Source organism: Pleuronectes platessa, chromosome 12 (genome assembly GCF_947347685.1).
Source record: "Pleuronectes platessa chromosome 12, fPlePla1.1, whole genome shotgun sequence".
NCBI lineage: Eukaryota > Metazoa > Chordata > Actinopteri > Pleuronectiformes > Pleuronectidae > Pleuronectes > Pleuronectes platessa.
The window spans coordinates 5,366,123-5,393,080 of NC_070637.1; the positions used below are offsets into that span (position 1 = coordinate 5,366,123).

Below are 26,958 nucleotides of genomic sequence, written 5' to 3' on the forward strand. Positions count from 1 at the left end.
ACAGCGCCGGCACGGAAGGCGGGCCGTTGGAGGGGACTGGGTACGCGGTCAGCGGCGGCCACTCTGGATGTGTGTCGGGCCCTTCTCGCGGATCACCTCAGCTACGGCGACCGCTGGGGGAACCCTCCGGCTGGCGCCTAGCAGCTGACTGAGAACTGGTGCGGACCAGGGGAATCCGACTGTTTAATTAAAACAAGCATCGCGAAGGGCCACGGTGGGTGTTGACGCGATGTGATTTCTGCCCGACACTAAAAACAGGTAAAACTGAGGAGGGCTTGTTAAGTTATCTTGACTCACGCAGTGTAACTTGGTGTAAAAAGTATGAGCGTAGCGTCTGTTTAAGTACTTTATTCTCATGTGCACCGGCTCTATTCATCCGTCTCATGCACAGGTAACAAGGGAATTGACAACATACGTTATACACACAGAAGCCGTAACACATCTAATAAACGGGCAATACTGCTACCGTAAATCAATGAGAAGAGCGTTCTCTATAATGATACTTTAACAGGGCTGTTTTAGACAGGGTAAAAAGGTGCTGTTTTAAATTATCCTTGTGGTATTTTGACCAAAATATGTTACAGACATTTCATTAAGATCCCAAGGAACCATTTCAACTTGCGGTAAAATGGGCCTAATATGTCTCTGTTAAATAAAGTTTAGTTAAATCAGAGATTGTTTCATAAATCTGATTCAATTTGTGCTCATTAAAAGATAAGAGTGATGAATAGTGCTTTTTAAATAACGATTTAATTATTTTTCTGGCACAAAAGGGTGAATGAATAACAACATAAAGAAAATAAACAAATATCGGTATCAGTATCGGCTATCGGCCAGATTGTTATTTTAAATATCGGTATCGGCCAAGAATTTCCATATCGGTGCATCCCTAGTTTTAAGTAAAACACTAATAACCCTTTAATGACTTTTAAGTCTTCATTTTTAGGGGGTTTATCCTTGTTGCTTTTCCTGTTTTTATGAGGACATGCAAACAGTGTGACTGGTGTGATGGTGTCGGCTACCTGCTCTGAGATGTCCCACCACATCAGCCAGACTGCCCTTCTTGACTTTAGTGATGAAGGCACCTAATCTTCCTGACTCTGTTATTCGGCCTCCCACCACCTACAGAGAGTGAGAGACAGAGGGACCAAAAGAAAAAAAGACAGAGAAACTTAGTGTGATATCCTTCATATTATTGATAAACAACAGTGATTGACCACTGATACTACAACAACAAGAGTGTGTGCCGGTTTTTCAGCCCCACTCTGACCTTTAACCCCAGCAGAGCTCCAGCTTCTTTTGGCATTGCAGTGCTCCTCTTGCTGAGGGTGATCCGTCCAATCAGATGGTCTCCCTCCTTAGATGGCTGCCAGGTTACAGGATGCTGCAACACAATACAACAATAGATGTGTACAGATGCACATGTAGCATCTCTCACTCTGACACTGAAGCTCTATTCAGACCTGACATCAACATAGGTTTGCATGATTTGATCACTAGTGGAGGTCTCTGAGTTGTCAGCTCCCACCTGGCATTAGAAAGTGCCTCAAGTGACCACCTGTGATCAAGTTTCACTTCCCCCGCTTTTTATACAACTATACAAGTACGCAATTTGTGATCATAAAGACCAAATCATGATGGTTTTAGACAGTCTGTCTGTATAAAATGAATATATGTAGCGGTGGCCATATGTAGCGGTGGCCATGGGAAACACTGAGAGTGTAACATATTTTGAAAGAAAAGCAGGTCAGAGGGCATCTGCTTAGTAGTTGGTCATTCATATGGGGCCAGGCGTCTTTGTTGTATTCGCACCTGAACCCGGAGCTGGTCCACTAGTGGTCTGCTCTGAGGACAGATGTTAATACCATGTCTGAACAAAGCCTCAGAAGACAAACACAAAAGCACATGTTTCCCAATAGAAAAATCCGCTACTACTGTAAAAATAGTAACAGTTGAGTATTCTATATTATTCTTTTATTTTTATAAGGTGGGGCTGCAGTAAATTGTATCAGGTCTAGAGTGTTTCTGACTGAATACTGACTGTCTTGGACAAGTTGATCTCTTTCTTCTTGTTGGATCAGGCTGTAAACGTTTCCCTTCAACAAAGTTGTTGAATATGGATTAATGAAGCACAGCATTGGCTAATACTATGGCTATATTTGAATTTATCATCTGAATTTGATATCACTAAATTACACGATCAAACAATTGCCGTAACTTGAAATATATAAGCTATAGTTTTAATGCATTACAGATTTATCATACAGTAAGTTTGCTTAACTCCCATCAATGATGGATTTGACAGGAGAGTAGCAGTAAACGTTCACTTTGTAAAAGCACTGACTGTTGCTTTGTGTTAATAATAGTTGGGATGGCATTTCCTTTTAAGTTCATTTGTTCATTGATTGAAAGTACAGGTAGATCTGAGTAAACAGGGATAACATCAACAAGCACCATGCAGTCATGCATATTGTTTACTGTACATGCACATAAATGGGCTTTAATTCACTTTCATACAGAGTTGAAAAATGAACAATCGAAACATAAAATAGTGACTTACATGCCACACAGTGGGGTCATGTGGGTAGCACTCCCAGTCACCTGCGAGAGAAAAGACAACAGCTGAGACACTGTGGACTGCCTTCACATCCTCTTCCTCTAAACGCACACAAAACACACACACTCACACACATTCACACATACAGCCACGAATAGAGCAGAAACTGTTAATACAACACATACCAGCACAAGGCTTCTTATATACAGCTCAGCCAAATCTGGGGGCTCTTTTGGAGGTATTTGTTTACAGTAGAGAGGGTTTAGTTTATTGAATTATCAGACCTGGGCTATAATTAGAATGTATCACCAGTGATCGTCGTAGTCCACGGAGGCAGCAATGACACCGCTTAGCTTTTAAATCCCTGCAAGATAGTTTACAGATTAGATGTTGTAGATTTACTCCGGGGTAATGCACTGATGTATGGGTTAAACAACTAAAAACAGTAATGACCTCAAGATCATTATCAAGGATAACCAGATAAACAGAAATCTATGAGTGATGCAGAAAAGCAACAGAGAGGTGTTTTTTCTTTCAGTAAAAAAAGTCTATTAAACTAAAAAATAAATACTTCAATTTGTTATTATATAAATAAATAAATACTATTAACTTATTTTGTCTACAAATATTATTATATATTTTTAAACAATTGTCAATATTAATCTTAAAATTGTGTTTATGAAAAGCTTTCAAATGTTATGTAAGCATCAAAGTTGGAAATAGAATAACAGGCCCAATCCAAACTCAAGGTCCTCTTACGGACATTTCCTAAGGATTTCAAGCATACCATGCAGTCCTCCTACAGCCAAAGGCATTGGAAAAGGGTATGTGGACTTGGAGTTCCCATGATTTGTTACAGGGCACAGTTTTACACCAAATCAATAGGTGCTTTTAGTACTGATGAAGCTATTGAAGTGCATATAGCACACACAGTCTTAATATAATTCAATTTCAAATTCTTTAATTATTGAATGTCTTTAGCCCTCAATACTTGTGAATTTCCCCCCATTAGCAGTATATTTTTGACGATTAGACGAATGGTTCGGCCTCAGCTTCTGCTTCAGTCCCAAAATACAGCCTCATCTGCACACATGGGCCGGGGGGCGATGATGAACTGTGTGCAGGACTTCAACGACACTGTTATGACACAGAGTAAAACAGAGCCAAGCGTTCCTAGGAGCCAGGAGGCAATGAGGTTAATGAGTTGTGACAACTTATAGTGACATTATGTAATCTTAAAGCAAATGCTCCGGTGATAGACAACTGAATTCTTGGTTTTCATAACTCATGCGTGAACATAATTTTGTGTAGTGGGTGGGCCACATGGGTGAGTGTGTGTTACCATGTTTTCAAGATTGCAAGGTCCTGAAAGAAATCTCAATAAACAATCAACAAAAGAGGGCTGGACACCATTTGGGGTCACTTGTGATGGGGATTGGGTTGCATGATATTCAAAAAATGTACTATATATATATATATATACACACAATATATATAAAAAGAGTTTGGAGGTTGACAACCTTTTTTAATATGCCCAAACACAATAAAAGAGCATTATACAAAAAAAAAGCTGCATCACTCTTACATGTAAAGCTAACTAGCTTACTTTCTACAATAGAAACAGGTTTATGAGTTAACATGTTAGTTTATGGGTTTATATGTTACGTCCACTGTGTAGATGCCATTCACGAAGCTTCCTTTGTGTTGCCATGAGTACACACAATGGCCTCTCACAGACTTGTTCAAAACGACTCCTTCAGCTACAGTTGCAAAGATCTTCTGGAGATTTGTAGAATGAGAGCAAACTACCAACTCAACTGGTAGTCAACTAAAGACAATTCTCTTCAGTTGACTACCAGTTCAACAAAAAGACAATTGTCCTTATACAAGCTGCAAAGACTAGGAAACACTGTTGAAGGTCTAGTCCAGGCTTAAGGCTAAACCCACTAGATTTGCGCTCTCGTCTACTGTTATATATAAGTTGGATAAGTTGGACAACTCTAAGCAGTCTACCCAACAGTCACTATAGCAATCAGCTCTAGGCCAAACCAGAAGCAATGGCTAAGAATTTGTTTGTATGATGCATACAATCACAGACTCTCAGATTCAGGGAGAAAGCAGCTCCAAATCAGCAAGACATAATCTGTCATGTGGCATCAGATGAGCAAAACAGAATGAGATTCAGCAGCTATTTTGAAGGGCATCCAGGCCAACACAAACCACAGCTGAGTGTTACTGCAGACCCTGTTCTGGGTTAACCATCCCAGAGCAGCAGCACCTGACAGTTTCCCAGGTTGTGCCATCAAAGCCTGTGTTTTGACAGCTGCGTGAAAAGCAGACCCAATTCATCACTGTAACAGCATCTTCTCTTGCACTTTTAAATCTATTCTTACATTCTTCCTTATCGAACTCGATGTAAAAGCATTGCTGATCCCATATTTTCATATCTTCTAATCATCAACGGGTTAAGATGCATTTTCATTTATCTGTCTATTAGCATTGTATAATGCATGTAGCCATTATGATCACATTTCAGACCATTTTGTTGAATTCTGGTTTTAAACCAGTTTGCTGGGAGTATTAAAAAGTGAACTGAGTTAATGTACATGTTTGGCCACCTGCTAAAAGCGGAAAACAACTGCCAGTGATTATTATTTTTTACACCCACAGGTGGATTTCTGAACACAAAATGGAAAATCTATGGTGAAAAACTATGTTGATGTATTTTGCCAATGCTGGAGAATGTGGTGCAATAATACAATGTTCAGGGGCCAGAAAAACCCTGTGAGATAAGGAGGTAAAAAGTGCACATGAGTGTATTATGTTGTGTTCCTCCTTCCTATCAGAGGATGAGTTTGTAGTGTGTCTGTGAGTGGGAGAATACTTGCAAAGATTATAATGGGATCTACTGTACTGTGTCTGCATATTTGTATCTGTGTGTGCGCATGTGTGTGTCCACTGTGCATATTTTCCTGCACTGATCTTATGATGATTTACATGCCTGGATGCTTCTCGGCTGCCAGTAACAACATCTTGGCGCTGACCCGTTCTCTGTCTCGAGCTAAAAAAGGAAGCAGCATCTCGCTGCCACAACGGTGTGTTTAAAACCTGGGCTGACAGGACACTCTCATACTAAACCTCTACTTGATGGATGTCATAGCGTCTGGTGCTGAATGCACCAGACGCTAGGGTGCTTCCACCACACTCTATTGATGCTGGCTTCCAGTGACAGTGAAGCCATAATGTAGCATGAGCATGGCTACAGTCATTGTGCTTATTAAACACTGTCAAGGTTTTCAGGTACTCACTGTAAATGACATGTGCTGTCATGCAGTGGTAAATAAAAAGAAGAGAGACAGCAGCGAGAACCAATAGTTAGTTATTATAATTAATAATATTACAGCCTGGATCAAAGTGGTGGATCAACCATCTTGCTGACAATCCCAAACCCCTTAAGCCAGGCCATTAGTGTGGCTAGTAATAGGGAACATTAACTATTCTTACTGTACCCAGAGGAGCTTTTCAAAAGGGTCTCAAGATTTCAATTTATGTGTGAACTGAGCCCATTTGAAAGAACCCTTCAACAGATCAACTGCTGAAAACATGATATCAAATCATTTTAAACCTGTCTAACTCAAATCTTAGATTACAGTGCCTATTCCAGCGAACCCATTTGGAGAGAAACGACTTCTGGGGCTTGTGACAGTAAAATAATTTCTTTGAAAAAGATTTGGCTTTTAGACGACAGGACTGTCTCAGGTTTAAAGCTATAAATTTAAGCTCCATCACAATATTACAATAAACAATCTGCAGATGAAAGCTCTAATATTCCCATGCCACAAAGCATTTTTTGTGTCATTTAAAAATGTCACAATTACATCAAACTTACAATGGGAACATTGGATATAAGCTGCTACAAAGACTTGAATTAAAGACTAGTCATTGACTGCACAGCAGTGAGTTTGAGTGCCTTGAATTATTAGTGTTAAAGTGACTTAACCCAGCTTGGACATGACAGGCTTAGAGTGTAAACTCTGGTGTGTCCTTTGGGATATAGTCAGCAATGTGAGGCCACACAAGGTCAACACAGAGATCAGCTGAAGTCAAACTGCCCCATCACAGACACACCAACATACATGTACACACACAGTGTGGGATTGTGCCCCCTCTGGGCCACGCTGAAAACAATACAATATGACACGAAGGCAAACATTGAGATACACACACACAGGCTCCCACACACGTTAACATGCACACTGAATGTACTGCCTAGCTGCTCACTTTGACATTCAGTGGTATGTTGTGTGAACCTACACTACACTACAATATAGATTTTAAACATAGCAGGATAAAAAGTTAAAAGCAGGCCCTGCTAGAGTCAGTATAAGAGCAGCCTTACCTGTTGTGATCAATCTACCCACAGAGCTCAAGCAGGGAGGTGTCCCCACATTCACAGTCTGAACGAAGGCAGCAGACTGAGACTGAAAAGCCCTCTGCACGTCTTACATTCACATCCACTCACAAACTGTGTTCAAGTGTGGGAGTGTTCAAACACACACACACACACACTCACAAATTGCAATGCCCCACACACAGCAATATAAATTGTATTATATCAGTATTTCCTTAAATGAATACTGCTACTGTAAATAGTGCTGGCTGAAGAGGTTTGTAAATTGCTTGAGAGCTGTAAATCCTATGTTGCTTTTATTATCCTTCATCCTAATGACCTAATCAAGGTGATTTACAACAGTACACTGTAGTTGAAGGAGACCTTGTGCATCTAGGTGCCGTGAGGATTATCATAAAATAAAAATAATTATATCAAGGCAACAGCTAAGATGATGTCCCCCAGGGGTTGCTCTTTGAGCCTGGCATTAACCTCAAGTAATTTCAGTAAAAGCTATTGCACATTACTCTTTCTTGATTCTATGCCATAGTTCCTTCATTTCTGTTCATTTTATACATGTCAGTTTGTCGAACTATCACAGATAGAAACATATATTCACATAACTGGCAAACTACCTGCATACTAAAGGATAACTATTTGCAGTGTTATAAGCACAAAATCCTCTGCCACCACTATAGAAGTAACCTTAGGTGAGTGCAGATGAGTGAAGGGATCAGCAGCAGCTTCAAACAGAATGCTTCCACATGAAGCAACATCTCACTATACGTAATTTGCTAGCTGCTGTGTGTCTGATGTGAAAGAACAGTGCCGCTATGAATGCTAATGTCCATTCTATAAATGTATGTTTGCCCCAGTTCCATACTAAATTATGTTTCAGGGTTTCTGTCTCTCGTATATATTCACACTTAAAACCCTTTATGCAGACTGATGTTATCTATATGACTGGCTGTTCACGATGAAACATATTACAGATGAATCGTTTTTAGAGCAAGGATAGAACATGTGCATCATGTGTAATGTCATTTGAACATGTTACTCGAGAAATAACCTACAGTAAGTTGTTGAGCATCTTCTTGGTTTAAGCAGTATGAAGAACTGTCATAATACTGTGCCGAGACAGATCACTTCCTCAGATCTTCTCAAAATCAAATTTTCCCCTAAAATATCTCATGTGATGGATGAATGAATAAATTAATGGACAGACGTCAATACTGTCCATACTTTTTTTTAATTAAATCAAACCCGCGCTGAAACAGAAAGGGATGACGGATACTGTCACTAACCTCTCTCGCTAACACTTTCAATCTCAGCATCCTCACAGCTGCTGTACTCTGGCGTGGTCCCTCCTTCCTCTTCTGAACTGCTGACGCTGGTTTGTCTCTTCCCTCCAGCCCCCAGCCCTCGTTTCGACTTGTAGGGCCTTGGCGGTGGTGGGCGCAGAGATTCTGATTGGTCAGAGCTTAGTGAGTCGTTGCGCAGCATACTCTCTGCCTTCTCCCGTTTGGTCCGCCTCATCCCAGGTCCCTGGTCGGGGGCTGAGCCAGGTCCCGAGCCAAGTGGCTCTCTAAGTTCAGGGGGATGGGCTTGCTGAGCCAGGGTGTGTTCATGCGGCCCAACAACCCGACCCACCGTCCTCTGACCAGGCCGTACACCCTCCCCAAACTCCCCAACTATGCCCACACCATGACCCTGCATGGGCACAGGGTGTCCCCGACCTCCAGGAGGGACCAGCCCTGCTTGGCAAGGGGTGGCACCATTGTGGTCCACATGGCGGGAGCCCCCCTCTTCTGTCCGCCTTACTCCGCCACCTCCTCCCACAGGATCATGCTCCAGAGAGCGTCCCTTAGTTAGTCGCCGGCTTTCTCTGCGCTCCCTTGACTCCCCACGGAGGTCCCTGTCCATGGAGACCTGGGTCTGCAGCCTGGATTGTCCTGGCCTCCGCTCTCCCCGACCAGCTCCTCCAACTCCCCGTCCATTTCTCCTGTGGGATAATCAATATGGGGATAAAGAGGGGAAGAACAGAATAGACAGGCATTGTTAAAAAAAGAGATGGTATTTCAGGCACATAAATCTCTGGATACTACTGGTATTTACAAGTTTGAAGAGTTGTTTTGTAAGACGAAGCTCACAAGCTCCAAAAGCCAGGCTAGAGACGTTTTTAATATGTTTAAGTAAAAGTTGAACATAGTATCATAGTTTCAGTTATAATGTTAGCTCTTCTACACTAAACAGGTAGAATGTTGCCTATTATTTAGATGACTTCTAGTATAAAGGGCAGAGAGTTGGGAAATAGAAATCCCCAGCATCATGATACCGTTATCATGTCTGTTAAACCACAAAATGTTGAAGGCAGCATGCTTGAACATGAAAAAGTTACAATTCTGATATAAGGCAGGTCAAGTTAACCATGGAAACTGTTGACCTTTATGTAAAGTGCCTTGAGATAATGTATATTATGATTTTGCGCTGTACAAATAAATGTAATTGAATTGATCAGCCTACCCAGTTTACTGTGTCGGCATGCTAATAATTGATGATACATTTGCAGGTATCATGAAAAAAAACTAAGAAATGAACAACTGAGATAGTTCGATTTTCTTCTGGTGCTCAAGCAAAGTCAGTGGATCACCACGGGGAACCATGAATGTAATTTCAGGACAAACAATACAATTGAGTTTTTTAATGATCTAATGAGTGCATTCAGTAAATAATCAATTTAGCATCAGTTGACTAACTGAAAAAACAAAAACAAACTAAATGAACATCCAAACAAATATTTCAACTGTATTGTTTTATTGCCGCTGACTTTTATGACACATCCTGAGAAGTGAGAGAGCCTTCTGTGTTAGACGGTTTCCTTTAGCTAATGACACTGGTATGATTTTGTATCTGTCACCACTTGATTGTTACCATTAGTATCCACTAATAGAAAGTAGTGAGTGACAACGCTTCCTACTACCCTGTGTTTTGGAAGCGACTACATTCTTCCATTACACTTAGAGCAGCAGAAGAAACAACAACGCAGACGGCCTTCTTAAGAGCTGCAATCCACCACGGTATAAAAGAGGCAACTGATGAATGCAGGAGATAATGCTCGGTAGAACAAATATTAACATATTTCATGAGAGTGGCCTTCTGTCTGGTGGCTGAGAGAGCATCAATTTAAAAGGTACACTCCGCCATCAAATCCACTTTACTAATTATGGTTAGTTGCACTGTACTTGTGAGAGCAGCTACATAATCACATCTTCTGTGGCTCAGGGGGGACTTTCCAAAGGCTCATAACTCTGATGCCGTCACAGGAATGTAGCTAGGGTCATCTCATTTTTGAAGAATACTTCAGACATGCACTGATCCCCAAAAAATCTCTGAACATTCTCTAGAGGGGCGTGAGAACACAATTGTAAGAGTGAGAAACTCTGGACCTTCTCCTGCCAGCCCCCAAGTCAAAACTCTGGATAGTGTCCAGGTGAGAATACAGCAGGAGATCCACCAGAGGATTCACCCAGAGCAAGAAGGCATGTTGATGTTTCTAACACGTCACTGATACCAAACTGAAAAAACTAAATGATTACAAATACCTCAGACTTAAAAAATAATTAGAAGACACGACGAAGATTGTCAAGTTGACCCTTGTGTTGTTGTGCTGTAAACAAAAACACGTGATCTCCGCAGCAGAATCTTTATATGTAATATGCTGCCTTCGCCTGGTGTGCACCCCTCATTTGTGTTGTTGAGAACGTATTTCCCGCTGTGTTGTTCAGGTGTGAAAGGCAAACCCTGGATAAAGTCCTGGTCGCAGTTGTGAAGCTGAGGTGCTCTGACAGCCCTGTGTGTGGATTATTTCAGCTGACCGTGTCCCCAGGTTCTTCTATGGGTCTACAGAATGTGACAATATAAAGCTGAATCAGCTGCTTTTTTTTCTACACCATTGCTTCATCTTACGTGTCTCGCGGTGGTTCGCTACGTGACCTTGCATCGGTGCCAGCTGTGGTCCCGGGTGTGTTTGGTCGGTTGGGGTCTTGGTTTGCTGTGGTGGAGTCTGAGGGGGCTTGGGAGCGCGATCGGAGCTTCTTATCCCCAGACGTTTGGCACACGGACGGCTCGCTGACAGCAGATCCAAGGCCAGCAGGGTTTCCAGGCGAACTCGTGAACCAGTCGCCCGGCTTGGTGAGGATCTCCTGCTGCTTCCGGCAGTTATTACACACCCAGATCACCTAGGAAACACGGAGTACAGGTAGGGATTACAACCACATCCATTTAACACCACCAGACTTTCAATAGTACTTAGCTTCATCTGCTCGTTTGCAAACAGGCTGTCCTCACCGGGTTTCATCAGATCATTTATGACATACATTAACATAACTCTGCTGAGGAGTTTAATGCAGCCAACATACACATTATCACTCTAATATGTCTCACAACTGCAGTCAGTGAAAGCTATCTTGGCCATCTACTTTTCCAACCACTAATCCGAGGCCCGGCTTCAGACGTAGTGACTGTCAATCAGGAAATGGAACAATGCTTCCTAAAGAGCTGCATGCTGCCAACGAGTCGTCCTGGAAGAGGCTTTAACGGAAGCTTTTTAAGATCAGCATCATGGCTGTTATACCAGGGAGAAGCTTGTCTTCCACTGTGGGCTGCTTCTGGCCTCCAAACGGAGAACTCAAAGCCAACTGTGTAATGAAAGGACACTTGTCCGCTCACTGCCAAATTTATATACCACGTCTTCTTCTCTCCGTTCGTCCCATCACACATATGCAAACTGGCCATACATTGGCTGTTTTCTGATACCACACCTGAGCATCCACATTTTGACCTCTCACATGAGGCACACGCACCCCAGCTTTTGTTCAGTCATCAGTGAGTATGCAAAACACAAAAATACACAACCAGTTTTTGGTGTAAAATGTACAGTAGTATGTAAATGGTTTTGTATTTATATAGTGCTTTTCTAGTCTTGATGACCACTCAAAGCGCTTCACAGTACAGTTTTTACATTTACCCATTCACACACACATTCATACAGTGCATCTATTCGCAGCACTTTGTTATTCTATGGGGGGCCATCCAAGGTTCAGCATCTTGCCCAAGGACACTTTGGAATGCTGATGGGTCAGACTGGGGATCGAACCGCCGACCTTCAGGTTGGAGGACAACCACTCTACCCCTCAGCCACAGCCGCCCCAATGTAATGTCATTACATTTTGATTGTGACCTAATTTAATGAAATTTCAAGCATCCAACAAAATTTACAGACTACAGTATTTGTGTGTCTCCTTGAAAGTCACACATACGGTTTTCTGTCCTTCCTCACAGATCCTGGATTCACAGTCACTAGTTGTTTTTGACCAGGGGTTCTGCCATATTATTTAGGTGACACAGGAATGTGAACTTTTGTAAAACTTTTTTTTTATTAAATAAAGCCAACTTATCGCACAGTAGTATCTGTTATTGTATGAAAATGCAGCATAAATTAGCCTTTACTGTAGCACAAGAACTTTAATAAAACGTTAATGCAATTTTCAAAACTAAAACTTAATGACAAAACCTGTATATGATCAAGAAATATCTACAAAATGGAAAAATCATAATGTGGCAATTTAGTAGCGAACTTTACAGTTGTAGGGGTTAGGGTTATGATGCTATGAACACCACTATTATTATTTCATCCTGGAATATACACCATCAACTGTAAATTAAGATAGATAGACAAAAATTCAATCTATCTTGCTGACATAAAAAAATTACTTTAAGTTCCATCTAATAGATTTTTCTAGAGCTGTAAAAAACACATCTCACAACCTTGTTCACCAGAAGGAGTTGGCTCATTTGTTGTATGTATTCCATAGACACAAACTACAGAAGAATCTATTAACCGGACCCTAAGTTAAGATTTTCCTCTGTGAATGGCGGTGAGACATCTTGTCACTAGTGGGCATTTTCAGTTTTTTGGGTAATTTCTTCATGTTGTCGGTGACACAGTCACAAGCCACACTTCCCATGACCAAGTAATTGTTTTTATAGAGAATATCTAAAACTATAGAGGTTATTATGACTGAAAGTGTTTGCATATACATTTTTTTGTTATATGATGTGTATTACGATATTTATATTTGTATATTTATAAACAATTGTTTTGATAATACTGGTTAACCCTGTAGTATCAGATAATACCATAAAATGTGATATTGGAAAAAAGGTCCAGTAGAATAATAATTGTTCTATAAAGTTCTATAAGTTCAATTCTAACAGCTTCAGTCATACAGCAACTGAAACACAATCTTAGAAAAAGCATGTGACATGTGTGCTACTCATCAATGTCAGCTAATATCAATAAGGGATGCCAGTTACATCCTAGAATAGATGTGAGGATTCATCCAGGACATGAATGGCTACAGTGTGAACACAGCCACCGTCACGGCCGTGTGTTGTGTTCCGAGTCAGAATTAGGAAGAGGGGATGACGGCAGGAAACAGAGACTGAGAGGATGGAAGAGGAGACTGAGGGGAGGTTAGAGTCAATCCCTCTCCTCCAGCCACCAGGGTTCTCATTACTCCTGAACACTCCCCGATGACTCTTTAAAGAGAGCTAAAATAAAACACTCTGGCATCGGCCATCTCTCCCTCTCTCCTGCTTCTCTCCCTCTCTCTCCCACCCCTCCTTTCTTTTCCATTTATCCCTCCTCCAGATTGCTTTTGATTAAAGCTACAAAAGACGAAGAGAAAACAGCTTTACACCAACGCAGCTATATTTATCCTGCCAAAAAACCCAGCACCACCAGGGAGAGTGGAAATGTGTGCACACACGCACACACATATATATATATATATATATATATATATATATATACACACAACACTGCCTCATGTGGGACATAAGAGCTTTGGTGAGAACATCCACCAATCTGTGATATTCTGCAGCCAGACCAGCGAGGTGGACGCCTGCCAGGTCGACACTGCAGTGCTCGTCTACATGTACGTACGTGTACAGACAGGCACTGGCGACTAGATGCCGTGGTCACATACCAATGGTGGTCACATACCAATTTCGATTCATCCTTCAGGAATATTGTTGGAATTACTAGTAATAAAAGAGCTGGTCTAACTGGAAAGTTGTGTCTGCTCCCAATTGAACCAGATATCTTCAGAAGAAAAAATACAAGTTTGAAAATTTTAAGACTTTTTTTTTTTATCATTACTGTCAATACATTTGAGTTGTCCTCCAAAAGAAATAACTAAAAACTGTTGCAGTATAACTTCTGATGGAACTATCGTTGTTGATTACTTTGTCATTCAGGTTCCCAAGTTTGTCAAATGACCATGACTTTTTTCAACCTAATGGGAGAAACCCAAAAAGTTACCATATAAAACAAACAGATACAACAAATGTTCAAAGACGCTGGAACTCTGTTTTAAAAACTCAGTGGAGTACATGCCACCCCACCAGTCCCTTTATAAAACCACATTTTATATCACTAGATCCAGATTTATATTTGGATCTGCACCAGTCGCCTGACAACTTCTGATTTCCATCAAGATCCATGCATTATTCTCTGAAGAATCGACGAAAAAAATGTACCAATATGTTAAAGACAGTGAAATAAATGTGGCCTCTGATCCAGATCTGCACCAAATTGTCATGGCTTCTTCCGTCATGCCCCACCCCTCCCCAACAATGCATGGAAATCAGTTGAGTCGTTTTCCGTAATCCTGCTAACAAACAAACGCAGAAAAATAACATAACCTCCTTGGCGGAGGATACGATTTTTTTTGTCATGAGTTGATGTTTTCTCATACACAGTGATAGGTGAACTTTGTTAGAACCAAGCAGCACAACAAATACCTATTTTTAGGTTAAGCAGCAGAAATATCTCCTTGTTTATGAAATGAGTTGATAGTTTTGGGTCCGACCCCAAACTTTTAATTCATATTCAATCTTTTAACCCAAATTAAATTTTGTTTTTACGTTTATGTTCTGTGCCAGCCACAGGGCATTTCAGTAAACATCCGTCTTGCAGCTGCTAAACAAGGTGTGTGTGCAGAATCTAACTGACCTGTGACATTGCCCCACTTGTAAATCTTAATATTCACTTACCATAGAGTAAAGTGCAAAGTGGTCCAGAAATAAAACACAAAAACAACCACATACAACTTCTCTGTAATTTAATCTGAAACAAAGAATTACAGATCTAAACTTGGAACAACAAGCAACAAATCTAACAATATGGGGATCAAACTTGCCCAAAACCAAAATTGTGAAATGTTTAAGGCTGGTAGTTCTAACACTAAATTAACAATCAGAATTACAGCATTAAGTATTGTGCATGTTAACTACAGGTCCGATAGTGAATGATTAACTCGAAAAGCTTCAAGGCTGAATAAGGTTGCATTTCGTAAAAACTCAATCCCTTCGTGGGAGAACTAACTTTCTGTCTTTCCTGCTAGAAAGCTCAACATCTTTGCATGTGCCATTCACCATAGCAGTTTCTGAATGGCATCAGACACAGGGGCACCTTGCAGCTCTCGCACATCCAAGATGTCATCTGGTGCCTCCCCTGGTATCTGCAGTTGCTGCACTGCCTTCTCCCGACAACCTGGTACCACCTGGTAGGCTGGATAGTCACAGGAATGTGCTCCAGTGACGGTCTTGACCATGAGCTTCTTCGTCTGTAACTTCTTTGATTAGAGTGGAAGCAGCAGTAGTCGCCACGAGTGCGTATTGATGGACGACAGTTTTGTGCTCTGTAGGGGTGAGATGCAGCAGAGCTCCTCCTCTGGGTTTGGTTGTCAGACCTCGACCTCGGAGCTCTGTGGAGTGATGCGCCAGATGTTGTTGCACGGGCTGGGGTTGAGGCATTGGAAGGTGGATGCTGATACACAGGGTGGGGAGTAGATAACCCCTGTTCTTCATCAGATGGATCCATAGGATCCTTCTCCACTTCCTCTGGACTAAAACTACACACACACAAACATGCAGGGATTTAATCACTATTGCTAAAATAAAACTGTAACTGATGGGGGAAGTGCAGCATAGAGTTGTTTATGTACTAGTTCAAAAAGAGAGCCATGTCCCAGACCTCTCCACATCTGCAACTCTTTTAGTAATTTAAAAGAAAACTGATGAAGTAAGTTCCAACTCTGACAGATCATCAGGTGACCGAGACACACTGGAGCTAGTCAAGATAAAAAATAGTTGTGCATATGCAATATCTACACATTTGGCACACCATGGGTTTTATATATTGTTATACGATATGTTTGGCGGTAAATAAACAAATGCTTAAATATAAGGTGTTAAGTCTTTCTGTTTTGGGTTCTAACAGAAGTAACCCATACAGCGAGTAGCCCAGGAAGCCATGCACAGCTCCACCAAGTCCGCTTAGTGGAGCTGTGGCATCTATTGCACTTCTGTCCGTCCCGGGAGAGGGATCCTTCACATCTCTCTGAAGTTTCCATGTATTTTTACCCTGTTAAAAGGGTTTTTAGTAGTTTTTCCTTACTCTTGCTGAGGGTTAAGGACAGAGGATGTCTCACCCTGTTAAAGCCCTATGAGACGAATTGTAATTTGTGAATATGGGCTATACAAATTAAATTTGATTGATTGATTGATTGATTACAGTGATTGTTTGGGGTCTTCTCTTACATCCTTTGTTAAAAAAAGTTATGTTTTACAGTTTTCACTGGCTCTGTCAGTAATGTAATGCTCCTTTCTGTGTCTCTATCATTCGAACTTGTTCCCCTTTCAATCCTTTTATACCTGGTCAGAAAAACCCAACTGGATTAATGTACAAAAAGCACTCACTGGATATACAGTGAAAAAAAATCCTGTCTTTTAATTGCCAGCAAACAGGACCTGTGAGCTGCCAGCAGGTAACGTTGTTAAAGCTGTTTCAAAACTGAAGTGTAAATATGGAGACTGCGCGATCACACAGTGATGTTGGCTAGCATATTAATTACAGCAGCGGAGTCATGGTTTCACATATTTGGACTATTGGGACAGGTACCATTTAGCTAACAAGCTATTAGTCATTTTCTCACATTCGAATAGCAGCTACTGAAGTCCCAAAAGATGAAGTTCTTTTTATCTTTAAGTTATTATCTTGTAGGAACAATCTTGTACACTAGTATCTGAGTAGTAAAGACATGCCTTGAAAACAACACTAAGTTGCACGTGTAAGTTTGGAGAGTTTGTTAACTTCTCAAGTTTTATGGTGGCGATGTGCATCTGAGTGACGCAAAAACTAAATCATTTATTCAATAAATATTTTGAGCGCACAATATAAATAGCGACATCTTTTATAAAGATAAACAAATATCTTTGGGGACTTCGGGGACAGGTGTTATTAACACTTCATTCATGTGATAATTAAACCTGCGTTTACGCGCTGCTTTCGTGCCAAAATGGCTGCGGTGAATAAGTGTAATTCTTCTTCCCATGAGATGAACGTATGGGCTGTAACATCAGACCCGAGGTGTGAGGGACACGTGACCCAGATACTCCTCAACGCTCGGTGGGTTTTCAGCATCACAGCCGCTGGTTGCTCCGCGTGTGACGGTGAGAAGTGACGGTGACATGCGTTAACGAGGTGTGAAACGCGGCCGCACTCACTGCTCCTCCTCGGTCTCCCTCGCTGCAGATCGGACCGCGTAGCACTCATCCCACGTGGGGGGGCTGGTTCGAGACAAGACGGTCCACGACTCCGCGAAGCTTCTTCTCGACATGGTGTGTGTCGGCAGCACCTGCAGCCTGTTCATACTATAACCTGAACTACTGACCTGTCCGCTGATGCTCTCACTACTGACTGACTGACTAACTTACTGACTGCTGCAGAACTGACGCTCATCTCCAGACAGCTCACGAAGGAAATTACATGACCTCTGAGCGTATACTTCAGGTGGCCCAGGGATTTCCAAAATAAGCTTACTAAGTTTATCCAGTAGACATATCGGTTTAAATATCTCTTTAAAGTCTTTATAAAATATTTTAAAGCAAGTTTTAAATTACTGCAAACTATAAAACAGGCTATAGAGATAACTCAATAAGTCTTTAAAAGTGAACGATTATTAAAATGTCTTATGTGTGTTTACTTATCGAACAATTCAGTTTATACAATGTGATTAAGATTTAGAGTAAAGACAGTGTGCCTGAGCCTTAGCACCTTTATTGCCTCATGTGATAAATATTCAAATTAATCCTGTTGATGAAATAAAAACACGCACTATGTTTGGAATCATATTGACGTCAGAAATGTGTAATATAATAACAGTTAATTGAAGTATCACCCAGGTTTACACTTCAGTAAAGTAAAAGTAAAACACACATTGGATCAGAATACCTTTATTGGCCAAGTAATGTATATCTGCACACAATATAATTTAGCTTGGTGATTGAATGTGTACATATACATATCTTATATAAAAACCCAATCGAAGGGTTATGTCGCCTTCTGGGATCAGTGGGTTTCTTTTGGGGAGACTTTGACTAATTTATCTGCTTGAATCTCAACTCAAGATTCACTCAAGTAAAGTATGAGTATAAGTTTTACAAATAATGAAATTCATCAGCGTTTGGTTCATCAGCACCACATAATCTTTAGTCTCAGGACTTTGAAGAGGTTGTGCAAGAAACTGTATCTATTCTGAAGAAAGAAACACCCAGATGGCCTCTTTTGTGGAGGAAACAGTGAGATTAGAAAATAAGATATTACAACTTTTTTTCTCATTGATTACAGCTTTCTTTTTATCATGTTATGATATCATTTTCATAATCTCAAGAATTTTTACTTTCTTCAACGTGGCCTTAATACTCTATTATAGTTTCCCGTGTATTACCATAGAAAACAATTTATATTCGTAGCAGGATTATGGTGGTAAGTAATGGCTTAATTTTTATTTATAATGTTTGTCCCCACACAAATAGAAAAAGTAACCATATTGGCAATAGGGTTTAACATTATAAACCAAATACTATTCCTAAAATAAAGGATGGAGAACATTAGGCTTAGATCATTAAAAGACAGTAAACCTTAGAAATAACAATCTCGACATTGGCTGGGTACATATGTATGTATTGATACACTAACTCTTGACGGGTAAAGGGTGAGGGATGGGGATGGGGGAAATAGAATACTGTATTCATCATCCAGTGCAACATGATGCATTGTTTGTCTTGAATGCTCTAACAAAGGTTGCTTGATTTCTAACCTGCTCTAAATGATACATAAATGTTATATGGGAACGTGTTAGCAAACGATCCAGCAGTTATGTGTCCTTTTAGCTCCGGTTTGGTCTCGACAAACTTCCTGAGAGGAAAAAAAATGCTCCCTATGTTCACCAGCTGGTCTCCTGCTTTGTCAAGCCATTTTGTGCTGAGCAGGTTGTAGTGCACACTGGGTTCATCAGAGCTTTTAGCTGAGAACATCTGCCTCCTGAGCCGGAGACAAGGCTGTTGATAGCACTGAGAAGCATTCAAAACTTAAAGATGCAGGCTATAAAAAGAAAACAAAGAGCTTATGTGAACGTCATCATAATGTTATCTCCTTTGTGTTTTGTTCGTTTTGTATTCATGTTCGGATCAAAACGATTGCATTAAAAAATGAGCTGCTTTATTGCATCACTTTATCATTTAGCCTTTTTTTGGCTGGCCTACCAAGTCTCTGCATCTCTTCAACTCCACATCTACTGCACGTTCGTTGTGTAAGGGCACATACCAAGATTATAACCAAGACTTAAATCAATAAGACAAGCCCTGTCATATAGCTGTCACCTCTGAAGTCTGCCATGCTATTGCGTGGAATACAGTAATTATCTATCAGTTATTTCTTGTTACTCGAATAGACCTGGAAGTCTCTACAACACAAATAGGGTAAATAACCTAATATGCTGCCATAAGGGATGGAAATAAAGCCTAAATATCATAGTGAGATCTTATCTAACTATTCTACAGTATTCTGTCACTTTTTTATTTCTTGTGGTTCAGACGTTGTGTGCAGAGTTTTATTTAAACAGTCTTTGGTGAATAGCGATCTTATAAAACTTTTTTTCAGAATAAAAACTATGTTATTCAACTCAAAATAAAGCATCGCAGAGCATGTTTATTCGCATTTTTATTAAATTTTCATTTATATTAAACCAACGTATAGCTTCTTCAACTCACACCAAAATCAGTACTGCACTTACCTGCACAATTAACAACACACGTGACAAGCGTGAAGTTGATTCAATGAACGCTTTGCAAAATATGCATTCTTCTTACAGTCAGACAGACAGACGTTTGTTGAATTAGTAGGTAGATTGCTTATAATAAATACACACCAAACATCCACATTTAATGGTTCTTTAAAATATCAATTCTGCTAAATAATAAGAATAGATTATGTGCGTTAAAAATGAAATTTGCTGGTTGTAATACACGGTGCAGGTAATTATCTCACCACTCTATCTTGTTGATGTGTACTCCAGTGTAAGCGCATTTCACTCCCTGCTGGAGCAGTTATTGGGTTTCACCAGTGTGAGCCGTTGTTAGAGTTTGTTGATACCGCAGAACAAATGGCCAGTGTTGGGGCGATATGGAGCGATGAGCTGTTATTTTATAAGAGACTCACTTAATCCCATCGTAATCCCTGTATTAGATCACACTCTGATGGTGAAAAAAGCTCAGAAGAGGAGGAACCGTAGGCAGGCAGCCTGACAGTTAGTTGACACAGACACAAACACACACACACACACACACACACATAGAACGGATGTGCATACCGTACATAGAGGCAGACTCTGCGTACTTGCATAAAGCATACATATAATCAAATATACCCACATGAGCAGCGATGCACACATGCAGATGCAAACGCTCGCTGTCATCCATGCACACACACGCAATGCAACAACAGCAGCAGTGGGTCACATGACCACAGTAAGACCCCCCCTGAGAGGAGTATGTGAGTGAGAAGAGAGCCAGGAAGAGAGAATAGCTTCTCCACAGATGGAAACTAGGACACCAAACCCCTGTGTGTGTTTGTTTGCTTCCTACAGCATCTGAGTGTGTCCATCTGTGTTAGTGTGTGTGTGTGTGTGTGTGTGTGTGTGTGTGTGTGTGTGTGTGTGTGTGTGTGTGTGTGTGTGTGTGTGTGTGTGTGTGTGTGTGTGTGTGTGTGTGTGTGTGAAACCTCACAGTTTGTGTTGCTAGGTGTTTGTTTCCTGGAGAGAGTCGACCAGTTGTGTATCATTCACACTGTACAGTATGAGAAACAGGTGAACTCAATGTGAGACAGAGAAAGCTCCACTTAAAACTGGTGCCAGCATTCACTTTTTCACCGCCACTGTATCAGAGTTGAGACCGACTCTCGGAGACAGATCTAAAAGAAGAAAACTGTGGATCCTGGTCTCAATGTGCCAAAACACAACAACTGCAGTTAGTTCTGTTTGTTTTATTATTTCCGCCTGTTGCCATTTAATTGATCTTTACTTAAATGATATGTTCCATATATGGAAAGTTTCCACGTGTGCCCAAAATGCAACTACTGGGACATTTAGCATTTACATCCAAAAACTGAAAATATCTGTGACAAAGTAAACTTTACAGTCAATTTGACATGATATAATAGAATATTTAGCTTCTCTTAAAGAAAAGGCCATTACACTAACTAGACACAAAATATTTCATGATTCATCCTGAGATTAGTCAGCAAGACTTGGTATGTTCTCAGGTGGGTTGTTCGATTTGCCTACAAGAGGAGGGGGGAAGTATGAATTTCTTTTACCAAATGTATTTAATACTCAATTGTTATGTTAAATCAGTTCTAATTTTGTTAAAAGATAGTCTTTACTGCCAAATGGGTTCATATTTTATGTATCTTTAGTTTTTATTAATACGTTGAATATTGTTATCTTTGAATTCCCCGTTGTCATGCTTTGGTAGGTGAGCCCAGGAGTCGTTCTCTCAGTTTGCATTTGGAGCAGACAGAGACGGTGGTCGGACATGAGGAGGTAAACAGATACAGTCCTTGTTTCATGTTCTATCACAGAGGCGCCAAAATAAACGCAAATGAAAAGTTGGACCTTCGATGTGACACACTGTCATGCAGCACTGCCAGCCACTGTTAACCTTCCTGCTATCACCACAGAACGGGACAGGGATATATGAGCAAGTGTTAAGTTTTTAGTTCTTTATTAAGTTGATATAAAAACAGGGTCAGATATCTTGATTGACAGCTGTGATTGACTTGTGATGGGGGCAGTGTAAACAACTGTGAATCCAAATGACATCACCAGTGCAAGATGGCAGCACCCTCGTTCCGGATAGCTGGCTTAATTTCTATAAAATGGGAGGAAGTGTGGATGTGTAGTCCATCTTTATACACAGCTATTGGATGAAGAAAACAACACTTTCATTTTGGGATGTGTAAGCGAGTGGGAGGAGGGGCGGGACCAGGAAGTAGCATCAGCCAATGACAGCTTGACGTATGGTACCGGCAGCATGCGAGGCGAGCGCCGTAACCAAGGGCGTATATAAATCGTGCGCTAAGGATGAAAGACTGCCACAAAGGAGATTTGTGTCTACAGCAGCTAATGAGGTACTATATCAGCACAGCACCCGCAGCAAAACACACACAAGCGAGCACACATCCACATACAGTACGAACAAGCACATGCACACAAGGCTCAGACACAATAATGTGCATGTGGAGGCACCCAGGTGCATTTGTACAGTAACACACTGAACACTAGTTTTTATCCATACAAACAATAGACACAAAGGCACACACACACAAACAAACAAACACATGAACAAACAAGCAGGGGCCATATATAGTGTTAAATAGTTGATCAATACTGTAAATAATTTATGTAACCCACGTTTCCCTCTCAAAAACACAGAAACTTTATCATCTGGTCAATGGGAGGACACTTTAGCTAAACCTCCTCCGTGTGTGTGCGTGTGCGTGTGCGTGTGTGTGGTATGGGTATTAGTTAGTTATTAGGTTTAATTCTGCTCTAAGGTCTGGCTTTCTAACATGGTAGTCAATGGGGACTATCTGCTTCTTGGAGCGACGTAGCGGATTCCCATGGAACTGCAGCTTTTTACACTTACGTATCGGCTTCATCGCTCAGCCCAGGATATCGCCCCTCGGTCCTCTCCTATGGTAGGAATGGGTTTATAATTCATTGTGTTTTTGGAGTTGCCCCACCCCAGTCACTCAGACACACACCCTCCGTCACACACACTTACCCTCATCTTTCCCTGTCGTGCCGTGTATGGGGTCAGGAGGCTGCACTTCCCTTTTTCACCACTAAATGTCTCTAGTTAGCAAACACCTATAAAGGTCTGTGTGAGAGACAGACAGCTTGAGGTGAGAGACATGAAGAGAGGGGGAAGGACACAGAGTATAAAGGTGCCTGTCTGTCTCTGTGTATTTGTGTGTGTGAGTGTGTGTGTGAGTGTGTAGTGAAAGCATCATGTTATAGCTTCAGTCCTTAATCAGTTCCGTCAGTCTAGTAAATGAGCGTAGGACACCTGCGTTTCAGCAGCGCTCTGAGCCCAACGCACAATCAATGTAGTGACATGAGTACAGCGGAGGGAAATAGACCAGGAGTGTGAAAATCTGCTTCTGGTCACTATTACTATTATTAGAGGGAAACGTGAGCTGTTACGCAGCCTGTGTTGAGCGCTGTATTGATTTAAAACAAAGTATATCTGTTCCATCAGTTGCACACAAGATGAATGACTTAAGAACAGAGCTGAAACCGCTCCTGTGTACAAGTATTGAATGACCAAGAGTCCGAATATAACAAACTGAGTGATTTTGTCCATTTAAGGTCCAGAACATAATTCAACTGTAATTTTCAATTATTGGAGTATCACTTTATCTACAACAATTACAAAATGTACACACATCTTCAATTTCAATATTTCCCTCAGTTATCACAAGTGTTTAACAACACACTCGAACGCATATATGTGTATTGTCACACACATATATGCATGTGACAATAAACACTGGACATCTGGAATCGGATTGTGTAACTCTGGTGTACCGTGCTTAACGTCACACACAACCAGAGCCGGAGCTAGAAGCAAGCTGGAATCACATGGAATCACCAAATTACATGTGATTTGATAGACATCATGCTTAACCATTGATACCTGCCTCGGCTACTTGCTTGCTATGTTCACTTGTGTGCTACTGTTCTACTCTGCAATGAATGTGCAAACTGCACATGTGCAGAGTTTAAGACTAGAACTTGTATTTACGACAGTTGGTTACACATCCGACCTGTAGGGGGAGCCTGCACATAGCCGAGAGCAAATATTGTTTTTTTTCGCTTTAATACTAACAGCTAATTTTGTTTTAAATCATTTTGGGATTTAATCTCCATCAATCGTTCTCCACATCAGAAACCTTAAAGTCACTGGACTTACATTACTAAACCTTCAGTTTACTGGTGAAAGATACACTTGTAGCGGGACTGAACCCCGTCTCAATATACTGTATGTGCCGGCTGGTGATGTGTATGTTGAATGTGTTAATGTGCAGACACACACAAGCATATGAATGTGCCTCCCCTGTGTGTGCAGTCTGTGCTTGTATGTGCGTGAGCTTTTCATGAGGGAGTGTGCAGCAACGACTAGGAGAGCGATGGCCCCCTTAAGACCAGTCAATGAGAGATGGACGTGGAGAGGGACGCAGCTAGCGGGACTGGCGATCAATAGTAATCATGAGGCGCTGTGGCGTTAACAGGAGATGACACATCGCTCAGGCCTTTCTACGACACTGCAGCCCGACACAAAGCAGCACAAAGCCATATTTCCTTGTAGGCCCGAATCAATACATATGTACTGTATATTTGCACAAGTATCAGACAAATAGTACAATTATTTTTGAGGTATTTTTGCCTTTATTTGATAGCTCATTCCACTCAGGATGCAAGACTAACTTTTTCATTCAGAGGCAATCGTGTCAGCTGATGGTTAGTCTGTCACTCAAATTCTGTGTTGGAGGCATGTTGACCCAGAGGAAAGTAAACGAGTGTGGATCTGTGATGCTTGACACAAATCTATGTTGACATGACACAGAATTGTCTCTCAGCTCAAAAACACACCTCCCCCAGGGCATAGTGTGTGATACACAGCTATTACATTGAGATGATGGTGAAATATATGAACACATATATGATAAATTACTGTTTGTACTCTCAGAGAACACATGTATGAAGGTAATAAGGAGGAGGCAAGTAATCGTGCTAGCAGGCAACGGTTGGTCTAAACAAGGTGCACTAGGAGTAAGCATCTAACCTGATTACACAGACAGCCTCACTGACTGACAGCACATCATGGATTACAGTATATGACTAATGAGTATGAACAGTTCAACACTGCTCATTGTATTTCCTCCCAAGACTGAAGATTCCATGAAAAGAAGTGATACATAATATTGTAGATTATGGATACAGCAAAACAGTTGATGGTGGTAGATAACTCACTTCTTAACTTTCAACTAAGCCAAAATAACGTTCTAACGTCCTAATTTCTGCTCAAATAATTACTACATCTGCAGCTGCCTAAAACACATGTAATATGTAATGTAAACTACTGTAATACTCCCCTATAATCATTACTGTATGCACATTAATGCCCCAGAGTGATGAGCTTTATGAACTGCTATGTGTAAAGAAAAGAAAACACAAAAAACATTTTCTGCACCAAAATGTAAAGGGTTCTTCCCTGACCCATAATACATCCTTCCACCAAGTTTCATCGATGAACAAACACTGATGGAAACATAACCTCCTCAGTGAAGGTACTTAGACACTGTCCAGTGAGTCCCAAATTTTGCTTTTGTCCTGCGGAAGACCCCCCCCCCCCCCCCCCCCCCCCTCATATCATTAACTGGAGACAACAGAGATGACCACAGTGAAGGCTTGATCATCTTGACCAATCCAAGCTGACACTGCATTTGAGGCAGTGTGCACTGTTGACCATAAACAGGATATACAAACGGATGAACAGGCAGCTCCCAACAGTGAAGCCAAAATATATATGTTGCCCCCTGGTGGCTGGCTGTAGAATAGCTCATAAACCCCACTTTCTCCATGTTAGTGGTTGGGACATGGACCAAACAAATGTTTTAGGTTTGTCTTATAAAGAGTTTTTTCCAGACAGAGACAACGGGTCCATCTTTATTTACAGTCTATGCCCTGGACAGAGTGCCAGTCTACTACAGAGCCACCATACAGAGACAACCCACCCCAGCCATCCCCCCTCACACATACACACAGAGATACGGCCGTGGACAAAACAATTAGACAGGGGAGTTGTAAGTGAGCATGTGAGTGAGAGTTAGAGAGAAGGTAACGCACAATTCTCTTCCTTATCTCCCGTGAGAGGAAGAATAAAGACTTCAAAAATGGTTCTTTCAGTGAGAAACACTTGGCATAAATACAACAACACACACGCACACAAACCCACACAAACACAGATTCATCTCTCCACCAGAGCACAGCCATCGCGGTAGATAATGAGCCCTGAATATCATTAGCGCGACACGCCAGCCTGCTTGCACCACACACTGTCTATGGTTATGCCTATTAAAACATTATCTGTAACTCTTACCATCGACTTTCAAAAATGTTCTTTGAAAAGCATGGCAGCACACTCATCACACTTCATTAAGTATACAATGAACATACTACACACACAAGATTATATCCGTGAAAGCATTTGGCATTTAACCTTCCAGTTTTTCGATTTTGGTGTCTGAAGAGGAAACAGAGTCCAGTCTTAAACCATAACCTTGAACAGAACAGCTTGTTGTGTAGTTAACTCCATATGTCTTCATAAGTATTGGTCATTTTTTTTAAGTAACAACAGTTAGCCTTGACTAGTTCGGACATAGTGGCAGGATGACAGGAAGACAGAATTATAGCTAAACGCTTGCAAAGGTGACATTGGAAGAGAGCATGAACATAGGTGAAGGATAACAGAGAGCTTA

At 41.1% G+C, this 26,958-nt stretch overlaps 1 protein-coding gene across 3 annotated transcripts in view; it reads right to left on the minus strand.

Annotated features, from left to right (window-relative positions):
- LOC128453780 (regulating synaptic membrane exocytosis protein 1) overlaps positions 1-26,958 on the minus strand; it is a 90,166-nt gene that overhangs the window by 33,701 nt on the left and 29,507 nt on the right. For 2 of the 3 annotated variants that reach the window (XM_053436864.1, XM_053436865.1), the window contains exons 5-9: positions 10,914-11,185; positions 8,252-8,949; positions 2,561-2,601; positions 1,271-1,384; positions 1,023-1,122 (exon numbers count right to left, since the gene is read on the minus strand). In XM_053436864.1, coding sequence (XP_053292839.1) covers positions 1,023-1,122; positions 1,271-1,384; positions 2,561-2,601; positions 8,252-8,949; positions 10,914-11,185 — 1,225 coding nt within the window. The remainder of the gene's footprint in view (positions 1-1,022; positions 1,123-1,270; positions 1,385-2,560; positions 2,602-8,251; positions 8,950-10,913; positions 11,186-26,958) is intronic. The other variant, XM_053436866.1, reaches the window with a different exon arrangement.